We start from the raw sequence: 12,229 nt of genomic DNA, 5'->3' as shown, positions 1-12,229 counted from the left end.
AAGCCAGATTTGTCTTTAGGAAGCTGAGACATGATGCTCCACCAGCACTCCTCACTTGCAATTCACTGCTAGCAAGTACCGTTCGCGCCTGGTTTGGGGTCAGGACCGAACCATTTAATGTACATAGACAAGTCATTTAAAATTATACATACCCGTGACAATCAGATCTGACCCAGACCTGTGATATTCTATATAATTCTGGATCCGAACCGGGTCTCGGGTATTCGGATACAGGTGGTTCCTTGAAGACCTCTACCATAGACACCTTTTTTTATCCTCAAAGGGATAACGGGACACCCTTCATTTTGAGCCCTGAATGGAATTATTTTAAGAGACAGAAAAACTATTTGGTTGTAATTGTAAAGTTTCAATATTTTATAGGCTATGAAGGGTGGCTCACCACCTCCCAGGAGAGCCTTAAAGGGGCAGTGTTGTATTTTGAGACAGGCTTGAATATGCAGAGTGTAGCCTACATTTTTGTTTGATTCTCTATGGTAAAAAAATATGTGTTTTATTTTGTAAAGTGGTTTCTTGCATCATACTATTATGTAAAAATTGTGTTGTATACCTTTTTTGCCCGAAGGACAAGTGTCTAGGAAAGTTCATTTCAAGCCCTGTGGCTGGTAAGAAATCTGAGTGGGTAGTAGATTTTACTCTTTCTGGTGTACCAAAAAGTATATTTTAGGTTTATCTCTCTATCCAGTACCTTTCTCCCGCACACTTTTTAGTATGGATTGAGTCAACCAGTTACACTGGAGATGTTCTTAGATGGTCAAAGATCTGGTAGACTTCTGAATAACCTCCTATTCGTTATGATTGTGAAATGATGTACTCAGAGAGTGTGTTGTCCTCTACAGAGGACAACATTGAGTTTTCCAAGCAGGAGGACTCAGACTCTGAGGAGCAGGAGAGGGGAGTAGACCCCCGCTCTGCTGCTGCCTCCTCCCAGCCCCAGAGAGTCGCCCTCTTTCCTGGGATGGACCCCTCCGCTCTCAAGGTGAGCCTCCCCAAGAGAAACAGATGTTTACTGGAAGGCAAATAGTTGACCAGGAGTGTAATGTAATGTTGTCACTTATTCTGCTGTGAAAAATTGGCCTTTGATATGTTCTCTTGCTGGTTTCTCCCTCTGTTTGGCAGGCCCAGCTCAAGAAGAGAGGAGACTCTGACAATCAGACAGACGGAGCCGCCCCATCTCCATCTCAGCTGTCACGATCTCCTAAATCCCCCTTCCTGCCCCGGGTGTCCCGTGTGCTGCCCCCCTCTGGAGGGAAAGAAAATGGGTAAGATGGTGACCCTGTCTCTTCCCTCTGTTCAGCCTGGATCTAATAACCCAAACCAGGGATTGTTGAGATAGTCAGTCAGACCAGAAGTGTGTACCATTTGTAATGATTGTGCCTACTTTTGTCTGTCTGTGTGTCTTCTTAGGGAGGAGGCCTCACCACAGTGGCTGAGAGAACTGAAGTCTAAGAAGCGCTCGAGTCAGTATGAAAATGACAGCTAAGTGTGAATGAGCAGGTAAGCTCTTCTCACAAATGTTCCTCACATGGTGGATCATTCATTTTCAGAATTATTCAATAATAGTGTGTCTGTTTTGCAAATAAATAACCCTAAAATGCTCATGGTTTGTTTCCGTTTGCATCCTCCCTGTGTAGGTTGCCTTAACTGAATAATCTGGTGGAGAATTGGAGACAGAAGCCTTAACCTTTGACCCTGAGAAGATGGAAACTCTGCTGCTGACATTGTAATTTGTCATCGGTTTGTTAATTTTATCTGTTCTCTTCCTGCCCGGGTCGCATACATGTGCATGGTGCCTTTTTGCAGACAACCTCGGTCTTATGGATGAAACGACCCAGGTTAAATATCTGGCTGCTCGGCTCCATTTGTCCATTTCCTTTGCATAGAGCCACTTTACCCTCTCACCTGACGGGAGAATACGGAAGGGGGGAAACCCTTTTTCTCCTGTCAGGTTGCATTTCAGGACTGGTTAAACTTGTGGGACCACACACGCCTCTTAACCTGGAAGTGCTTCAATAAGCTGGAGGACAGTCTAGTACCTCCACAAGATATAAATGTATTTCTTTTTTTAAATGTATTTTTCAGGTTCGTCTACGCGTTACATTTCTATGTGTATCTATCAGTCAAGGGGTGTTGGTAATAGTCAACATAGGATAACATTTCTGATTTGTATTTTTTGTCATTGATCATAAAGAACAAAACACTGCTGAACTCATGTTTGGCCAGGCTGTATATTATGTGTTAGTAATAAATATGGTATCTAATCATGAAATATTATATTTGTATTGTTGCTAATTTGACAGATGAATCATAACATGTCCGAGTGTTTAGTTTTATACGGAGAGCATTGCAAGTATCACTACAGCAGAGGCTCCCAAGCCCATTCCCCTGATGAACTGACTGGGAATCTGTTGTGTTGACCTAATGCAGCCCCTTCTAACTGATGTGTGAAGACAAATGCTGTGTGTTCAGTGTCTTTTCAATCATAATGTCTGAATATCTGTTTCTACTGGTGTTTGTATTTCTTAAGGATCCTCAGTAGCTGCTGCCAAGGCAGTTATATACAGTTAAATAATAACACTGTTCACCACACATTGTGTTCCTTCAGGCCACTACTCTACTGACACATATCTACAATACAACATCCATGTGTGTGTGTAGAGTGCATGTGGGGAAGAGAAGGGTTAATCACATTGGAGGACTCAATTATACTCCTACACACACAAATACACAAATCAGCCTGTTCTTCCTCCCTTTACCTTCACTTACCTCTTCAGTGTAAGATCAAATGATTGTGTGTAATAGTGATGGATGAGTGTAAGGAAAATGTGATGGATGAGTGTGTAAGGAAAATGTGATGGATGAGTGTGTAAGGAAAATGTGATGGATGAGTGTGTAAGGATTGCAAGGGAAATGGTCTAACTGTATGTGTTACCAATGAGCCATACATTCAATGTGCACTCCCTGGGCTCTGTTTTATCAGGATGTCTGCAACATCTCCCATTTAGAGAGAGACTTTACCCACCTATTCTTTTATCACTACATCACTGTTGACAACATGTATGTGCATGTAGAATCTCAGCTTCTTTTCCGTCACTCTTTGCTCAGACACTGAATGGACACACCAAGTAGCAGTGGTACAATCATACAGTCTGGATATCATGGATTCATCCACACAACTGTTATGGTCCCATTGTGCACATGGTCAGTGCAGCAATGTGGATGTATAGTGGAATGGTAGGAGTATGGCTTCCTCTACTCCAGTGGGGAATGTGAGTAAAGTATATGGTTTTGAGATGAGGGTGGGTGGGTGGTTATTTTCTCCTATTCTGCTGCACATTACTATTTGCACCAGTTGTTTTAGAGCGCAGAGCTGACTTAGGCCATGCCCCTGACCATGTTAGCCATGCCCCTGACCATGTTAGCCATGCCCCTGACCATGTTAGCCATGCCCCTGACCATGTTAGCCATGCTGCACTGTCCCACTACTTCCATTAAGCACTTTGTCAGTTAATGCACTACAGCACTGACCTGTGCACTGGCTATCCTGTTGTACGTCCCACCTACCACATGTTCATAGACCACTGACCTGTGCACTGGATATCCTGTTGTACGTCCCACCTACCACATGTTCATAGACCACTGACCTGTGCACTGGCTATCCTGTTGTACGTCCCACCTACCACATGTTCATAGACCACTGACCTGTGCACTGGCTATCCTGTTGTACGTCCCACCTACCACATGTTCATAGACCACTGACCTGTGCACTGGCTATCCTGTTGTACGTCCCACCTTCCACATGTCCATAGACCGATATTGGAATGCTAATGGAATGAAAGTGAATGTGTTGATTGGATCTTTGGGGTCGTTGTCCCTATGGTGTACATGGCTTTTGTCAGTTTGAGGGTTTCTTATTTTCTCTCATTTTGTTTTTAAAAATAAAATACGTATATTACATTGTTTTAATGCCAGTGTCCAAAATTGTAACTTGTTAATAAAATGTACTGAGTTGAGCTTCTCACTTTGATGTAATTATTGGGATAAATGTTACTTTTACATTTCAGCTCAGACCCACCCTCTCCAGTCTGCAGTATTATGAAGTTCAATTGGTGTGTCTATTTCTGGTGTGGGGTATAACAGAGGTCGATAGTGTTTGGGGTAGGGAAGTATAGGAGAGGTAGTTTATTTTGGTGTGGGGCGGTATACGAGAGATGGAGGGTCAGGGTTTGGTAAATTAAGTATTCAAAACATTAAGAACACCTGCACTTTCCACGACAGACTGACCAGGTGAATTCAGGTGAAAGTTATGATCCCTTATTGTCACCTGTTAAATCCACTTCAATCAGTGTAAAAAAACAAAAATGTTTCCATGCTTATGACATTTCTAGGTTAGACTACTGCAATGCTCTACTTTCTGGCTACCCGGATAAAGCACTAAATAAAAACTTCAGTTAGTGCTAAACACGGCTGTCTTGACTAGAACCAAAAAAAATGATGATAAAAAAAAAACCTACAAAGCAGTACATGGGCTTGCTTCTACCTATCTTAATTATTTGGTCCTGCCGTACATACCTGCACGTACACTACAGTCACAAGACGCAGGCCTCCTTACTGTCCCTAGAATTTCTAAGCAAACATTGTTATGGAATGGTCTGCCTATCCATGTGAGAGACGCAGGCTCAGCCTCGACCTTTAAGTCTTTATTGAAGACTCATCTCTTCAGTAGGTCCTATGATTGAGTGTAGTCTGGCCCAGGAGTGTGAAGGTGAACAGAAAGGCACTGGAGCAGTGTACTGCCCTTGCTGTCTGCCTGGCCGGTTCCCCTCTCTCCACTGGGATTCTCTGCCTCAAACCTTATTACAGAGGCTTAGTCACTGACTCCAGTCACTGGTGCTCTTCCATGCCCCCCCGGTCATGCTGTTGCTCCAGTTTCAACTGTTCTGCCTGCGGCTATGGAACCCGGAACTGTTCACCGGACGTGCTACCTGTCCCAGACCTGCTGTTTTCAACTCTAGAGGCAGCAGGTGCGGTAGAGATACTCTGAATCATCGGATATGAAAAGCCAACTGACATTTACTCCTGAGGTGCTGTCCTGTTGCACCCTCTACAACCACTGTAGTTATTATTATGTGACCCTGCTGGTCATTTATGAACATTTGAACATCTTGGCCATGTTCTGTTATAATCTCCACCAGGTACAGCCAGAAGAGGACTGGCCACCCCTCAGAGCCTGGTTCCTCTCCAGGTTTCTTCCTAGGTTCTGGCCTTTCTAGGGAGTTTTTCCTAGCCACCGTGCTTTTACACCTGCATTGCTTGCTGTTTGGGGTTTTAGGCTGGGTTTCTGTACAGCACTTTGTGACATCAGCTGATGATTGATTGATAGATGAGGGGGAGAAGACAGGTTGGAGAAGGATTTTGACACTTTCTAGAGAGTCCATGCCCCGACGAATTGAGGCTGTTCTGAGGGCAAGGGGGGGGGGGGGGGTGCAATCAGTGTTAGGAAGGTATACTCAGTGTATGACGTCGACAGGATATAGTGAAAGGACGTCAATGTTAGGTTAGTTTTTGGTGAATGGTTTGGTTCCCCATTGTGGGTTTGGTGATGTTATTGGGGAGACTGGTGAAGAGGTTTGGTTATGTCTAGACTGCTGGGTGTGGTTAGAGTGTATGCGTGGGAGAGGTGTGAGCCTGTGTACCCATTTGTGCTGAGTGTGGCTGTTTGCTGAATCCTCTTGGCTCCCTCTCCGTGTGCCCACACACCACGCACTGGCAGCCAGGCAGACGGGCAGGGGAGCGTGTGCCAACACATCTGCCTATTGAGAGGCAGCGTTATGGACACAATGTGAGCGACAGACTTGCTGTATCAACAGCTCCCCCTTTTCTGCTGTTGTGGCCAGAAATAAACCATAAATACCCCCCCCTGCCCTCCAACGACTCAACCCCAAACACCAAGTGACACACAGAGAGAGAGGCTACCAATACACAGCAGGCATATCCAGGTAAAAACAGCTTGGTTCTGCACAGCAGGATAACCAGGGTTTTCATTGACCTTTGAACTTTACATGAAAAGAAAAGGAGACTCCACAGCCATGGTTGTTGACAGGGATGGAGAAGGACAGGTTTAATGGAAGGGGTAGGAACCAGTGTTTAGTGTATTAGTGAGCTGAGTTGTTTGTAAAACGGGATTGATAGGTTTGTAGAGTTGGTTTAGACAGAATTTGGTATTCTTAAATGTTTTTATTGTTAAGGTAAAGGTATGATTGAGCAAATGAGGAGTTTGCAGAATAGAGTATTATGGAATGTGTATTGTTTGTAGTGTTAGGTTTGATCGAGTCAGGGGGTTGCAGAACTGGTTATGATACAGACTGAGGCTTGCAGAGTTGTACATTATAGCTGAAATGTTGTGCATTAGGGTATGAGAATAACATGTATCTTCATGAGGGATGACTCTGGGCCCTAGTTATAGCCTACAGTCAGGAAAAACTCCTGGCCCCAGGACAAAGTTAGGGTAGATAAATAGTGGCCTCCTGGAGATAGAAAGGGTAGTACGCAGCCCTCAGGTCCTTATTCTCGGCTCAGTCTGCACCAAAGTGCTCTTCTGCTGTCTGAAGTGGACTCAAATGTTGACTGGTTCAAAGGAGTAAAATGATGTGTTGATACTGAGAGGACTGATGGTCATCATTGTGAAATGAATCCCATGATGGTCGTCTGTGTTTCTCCTGTCTCGGTCTCTCCTGATTGTGCTCCTGAAAGAGGAGTAACCAGTGGACCAGGAGGATGTCGGAGCAGCAGAGCGCCCCTGAGCAACTGGCTGCAGGGAAGAGCCAGGGTGGAGCAGGAGCCACTTACAAGGTACTGTATCCTCCCTCTGTTGTCTGTGTATTTCTCCCTATACTCTTGTGATCTTTCTCTTCATATAATTTTCCCTCCTTTGCCCACTTCTCTATTTTCCATCTTCCCTGTTTTGTATTCCTTACTCCCCTAACATCTTTAAATTGGCAGCTTTACTTTGTCAATATGTCTCTCTTTCCTCACTCTGATCTAGGTGGTGCTGTTTGAATTTGAGAATTTCCAGGGTCACAAGGCTGAGTTTTCTGCCGAGTGTAAAGATGTTTCAGAGAAGGGCTTGGAGAAGGTGGGCTCTGTGCTGGTTGAGTCTGGCCCGTAAGTACTGGTACATTGGTGTCATTCACAGGCGCACACTTTCTTACACATAATGAATGTGATTTCAGGCTCTGTTGTGTTAACAAAAAAAGGAATACTGCATCTCTGTTACCGCATACAGCCAAATACAACATCTTACATGCTGAGGAGAGAGATTCTAACAGCCTCCTCCTTCTCCTCTCTCCTGTCAGATGGGTGGGGTATGACCGCCAGGGGTTTGCAGGTGAGCAGTTTGTCCTGGAGAAAGGAGAGTATCCACGCTGGGACACCTGGACCAACAGCCAGTACAGCTACTCTTTCTGGTCCATGCGGCCTCTCAAAGTGGTGGGTAGCACTTACACAATGTCTCAACATACTCACTGACCATGTTAACATGTACACCATCTCACCGCTCTTCATTCCCTACCAATCTCAATCAACATTCTCTTACCATTTCAGCGCATATTTAGCCTCTCAGTACTCCCGTGTTTATCTCAACACTCTTTAACCATTGCAGAACGCCATGTACATCTCAACAGTCACTTCTCAGCAGACGGCTCTCATTGACTATCTGAATACTCAGTGATTACCTCAAGCCTCTATCTCAAGAGTCAGCTTTCAGTTACCAGCATAACACTGTCTGTGTGTGTACATCTCTCAATTTCTCCTCTTTAGGATAGTGCCGAACACAAGCTCCATCTGTTTGAGAGCCCAGGCTTCACTGGTAGAAAGATGGAGATTGTTGATGATGACGTTCCCAGTTTGTGGGGACATGGTTTCCAAGATCGCGTAGCAAGTGTCAAGGCTCTCAACGGAACGTAAGAGCTCCCTTTCACCCGCTCTCAAGTTCTTCCTGTTTCACCTGCCCTCTCTCACTCTCTGTCCTTTGGTATTTTGCGGTTTCTTTCATGTCTCACTTCATGTCTCGTTTTTCTTCTCCTGTCTCAAATCAAATCAAACGTATTTATATAGCCCTTCTTACATCAGCTGATATCTCAAAGTGCTGTACAGAAACCCAGCCTAAAACCCCAAACAGCAAGCAATGCAGGTGTAGAAGCACGGTGGCTAGGAAAAACTCCCTAGAAAGGCCAAAACCTAGGAAGAAACCTGGAGAGGAACCAGGCTATGTGGGGTGGCCAGTCCTCTTCTGGCTGTGCCGGGTGGAGATTATAACAGAACATGGCCAAGATGTTCAAATGTTCATAAATGACCAGCATGGTCAAATAATAATAATCACAGTAGTTGTCGAGGGTGCAGCAAGTCAGCACCTCAGGAGTAAATGTCAGTTGGCTTTTCATAGCCAATCATTAAGAGCATCTCTACCGCTCCTGCTGTCTCTAGAGAGTTGAAAACAGCAGGTCTGGGACAGGTAGCACGTCTGGTGAACAGGTCAGGATTCCATAGCCGCTGGCAGAACAGTTGAAACTGGAGCAGCAGCACGGCCAGGTGGACTGGGGACAGCAAGGAGTCATCATGCCAGGTAGTCCTGAGGCATGGTCCTAGGGCTCAGGTCCTCAGAGAGAGAGAAAGAAAGAGAGAGAATTAGAGAGTGCATACTTAAATTCACACAGGACACCGGATAAGACAGGAGAAGTACTCGAGATATAACAAACTGACCCTAGCCCCCGAACACATAAACTACTGCAGCATAAATACTGGAGGCTGAGACAGGAGGGGTCAGAAGACACTGTGGCCCCATCCGATGATACCCCCGGACAGAGCCAAACAGGAAGGATATAACCCCACCCACTTGAGCCTGAAAACACATTCATTATGTGTAAGAAAGTGTGCGCCTGTGAATGACACCAATGTACCAGTACTTACGGGCCAGTCTCATGTTCCTTTGTTCTAGATGGGTTGGCTACATGTACCCAGGCTACAGGGGACGGCAGTATGTGTTTGAGCGTGGAGACTTCAAGCACTGGAACGACTGGGATTCCCCTGCACCACAGATCCAGTCTGTCCGACGTGTGCGTGACATGCAGTGGCACAAGAGGGGGTGTTTCACCATCCCTGCTCCTACCCCTGACCCAGCTCCTGCCCCTGCCCCTGCCCCAGCACCTGAACCCCCTGCCCCCCCTGCCGCCGCTGGGGCCAGCTGAAGAGGACTCTGATCCACCTCCCCCCACTGAGCCTCTTCCATGAGCCTCTTCCTACCATCAGTGCCTGCCCTCTGCCTCATCCTAACCATGGCAAATGCTGCTCCCGCTTAGTGAGAAGTGCTATGTATGTTTTAGTGGCGAATAAAGTTTGTTTGACCAGAAATTGATTGTGTTTGTTGGTGCTGTTTCTATTGTTGGTACAGGATTAAGAATGGACAGAGATCGGCCTACTTATTCATCTTATCATATTTCTCAGATGCCAAATCACTGTGTCTTGTTTGCAACCAAACTGTCCCTGTTTGCAAACAATTACATCTGAGACATCATTAGGAATCTGAGCATGGTAGTTTCAAAAGTTAGGCCTACCTTTCCACCCCAGAGTAGGTTCTAGCTTCTAAGCTTTAACGGATGGCTACTCTTCTTCTGTGGCTAAACCCAACGAGAGAAGGTCACAAGTATTTCCCTAAACGCTGTCTGGGTTTAAATATGTTCTATTGAACAGAAAGTGATTGTGGCAGAATTAGATTACTTCTCATTTTCTTGTCTCCCTAGCTATAGAAGGTTGTAGCTCAGCCTTTGAATGTCAAAGAAATTAAACAATAATATCCCCATTTGCATCGGATTCAAGTCTTTCCTGGGTATTTTACAGCTTGTTTCTAGCATAAAGCATCACAAACCAAAGTGCACTGAGTATATACCCCCCCCCCCCCTCCCCCATTTGCCCTCAGAACATCCTCAATTCGTCAGGACATGGACTCAACAAAGTGTCGAAAGTGTTCCACAGGGATGCTGGCCCATGTTGACTTCATTGCTTCCCACAGCTGTGCCAAGTTGGCTGGGTGTCTTTTGGGTGGTGGACCATTCTTGATACACACGGGAAACTGTTGAGTGTGAAAAACACAGCATCCTTGGAGTTTATGACACAAACCGGTGAGCCTGGCACCTACTACTATACCCCGTTCAAAGGAACTTAAATATTTTGTCTTGCCCATTCACCCTCTGAATGGCATACATTCACAATCCATGTCTCAATTGTCTCAAGGCTTAAAACTCATTATTAACCTGTCTCCTCCCCTTCATCTGCACTGACTGAAGTAGATTTAACTAGTGACATCAATAAGGGATCATAGCTTTCACCTGGATTCACCTGGTCAGTCTGTCATGGAAAGAGAAGGTCCTTAATGTTTTGTACACTCAGTGTAGATCACTTTATACTGTATAATTGGATCTATTTTATTTTAAATCTTAAACTAACGAAGAGTAGGCTTGTGCTTTTTGCCATTTTCTATAATAAAAGGTAGGCCTATGGCATACCTCTCATACCCCCTCAATTCAAGTATTGGTTTTAACTTAACTGCCCTTCACTGACATGGAAGGAGGTAGGCTATTTAAATCTATGGACAGAAGTCTACCTCTTATTTCTTAAATAGTACGAAATGGGCTCCAACACAAAGCTGTCTTATTTTTAGTAAAGTCTCATAAAAATGAAGATGGTTTAAATGTATTATGCCTTCTCAAATTTGTCTACTTTCAGCACCATGGACTGTCCATTTCCGATTGTGCCGCAGCTGCTGCTACAAGTTTCAGCACCACAATGTAAGTTCCTCGAATCTGGACAGTGGAGGCTCCTCAGAGGAGGAAGGGGAGGACCATCTTCCTCAGGGAATTTCATAAAAGATGTGAAACATTAAAAAAGTTATAGTTTTTAGATAAAAGTATACTAAATATATTCACGTCAAACAAATAATTGATGAAAACACTTTTTTTGCAATGAAGGTCTGAAGTAGCCTCAACAGCCATCTGTAGGGTAGCGCCATGGTGTAGCCGGAGGACAGCTAGTTTCCGACCTGGGTACATTGACTTCAATACAAAACCTAAGAGGCTCATGGTTTTCACCCCCTTTGATAGACTAACACAGTTATTATGACAACTTCTGGAGGACATCCTACCTATCAGTTATTGCAGCATGAACTGACATGTTGTCCATCCAGTCAAAGGATCAGAGAATGAATCTAGTACTGAAAGCATAAGCTACAGCTAGCTAGCACTGCAGTGCATAACATGTGGTGAGTAGTTGACTCAAAGAAAGAGAAAGGCAATAATTTAACAGTTTTTAACAAATTTATTTATTTAAAAATGAAGGAGATGCAAGAGAGAGAGAGAGCTAGCTATATTTTGTTGTAATTTATTGCCACCGGGGCCCGCCGGTGTAACTGCTAAACTGCTTGCTGACTGTACACTGTACTGCATGATTGTAGCGGGTTTACTATCGCGTTAGTTCTAGCAACTATGTTGACTATGACATTAGCTAATATGGTGAAAACAATGTAGGCTGTGTGTGGCGGTTAGCGGTTATGATATTAAGGTTTGGCTTGGAAAGTTATTGGAAAGTTATTTTAGCCTGGTCATAGACAGCTAATGTGTTGTGCTCTGAAGTCCACACGTGAAGGGAAAAGGTGAGAGGAGGAGAGCGCGTAGATGCGAGAAGGAATTCTACAATGAGCAAAATGTTCATGCTGTTTGTATGTGGCTACTATGAAAGTGAACTGTGTTTGCGTGTGACCAGGGTTGTCTTCATTCCGCCGATTCTATTGAAAAATATTTCTTAAACGGAAGCAACTGTTGGACTAATGATTACACCCTAGATCAGCTTGGACGTTCTTAGACTACTTATCATATTTAAATGGTTATGAACAACATATCCACTGTCAATCAAACATGGGTATTGTCCTATCAAGGTCAAACACTTGACAGGGAGAGATGTATGCGCATTGAGTCTGAATAGAGGCCTCTATTCATAGAGGATAGACCAGCCCCTCAGTGGTGGGTCATTCTTCTCATTCTCTGTACCTGGCTCAGGTGACGCTTTGCATCAATGTGCTCTTCTGCTCTCTGTGATGGAAGCAGAACTTGACACTGATACGGTGTAAAAAATAAATATTTATTTTGAGAGTATTGATGGTCAT

At 44.5% G+C, this 12,229-nt stretch overlaps 2 protein-coding genes across 6 annotated transcripts in view; both read left to right on the top strand.

Annotated features, from left to right (window-relative positions):
- Positions 1–4,031, top strand: part of LOC110535057 (uncharacterized) — a 42,232-nt gene extending 38,201 nt beyond the window's left edge. For all 5 annotated transcript variants that reach the window (XM_090190459.1, XM_090190458.1, XM_090190461.1 and 2 more), the window contains 4 exons: positions 858–997; positions 1,138–1,280; positions 1,426–1,515; positions 1,653–4,031. In XM_090190459.1, the coding sequence (XP_090046585.1) occupies positions 858–997; positions 1,138–1,280; positions 1,426–1,501 (359 nt within the window). In that variant the 3' untranslated portion in view covers positions 1,502–1,515; positions 1,653–4,031. The remainder of the gene's footprint in view (positions 1–857; positions 998–1,137; positions 1,281–1,425; positions 1,516–1,652) is intronic.
- A 1,921-nt stretch (positions 4,032–5,952) lies between these two features.
- LOC110536631 (beta-crystallin B3-like) lies at positions 5,953–9,426 on the top strand. The gene is made up of 6 exons (XM_021622370.3): positions 5,953–6,017; positions 6,772–6,870; positions 7,064–7,182; positions 7,374–7,506; positions 7,837–7,979; positions 9,014–9,426. Exons 2-6 carry the CDS (start codon positions 6,796–6,798, stop codon positions 9,261–9,263), a joined length of 720 nt encoding a protein of 239 aa, XP_021478045.2. The 5' UTR covers positions 5,953–6,017; positions 6,772–6,795; the 3' UTR covers positions 9,264–9,426.
- The last annotated feature ends 2,803 nt before the right edge of the window (positions 9,427–12,229 follow it).

Source organism: Oncorhynchus mykiss, chromosome 11 (genome assembly GCF_057628025.1).
Source record: "Oncorhynchus mykiss isolate SJ-2025 chromosome 11, ASM5762802v1, whole genome shotgun sequence".
Classification (NCBI taxonomy): Eukaryota; Metazoa; Chordata; class Actinopteri; order Salmoniformes; family Salmonidae; genus Oncorhynchus; species Oncorhynchus mykiss.
The sequence above is the reverse complement of the archived record's forward strand: the minus strand, read 5'-3'. Positions and strand labels throughout refer to the sequence as shown.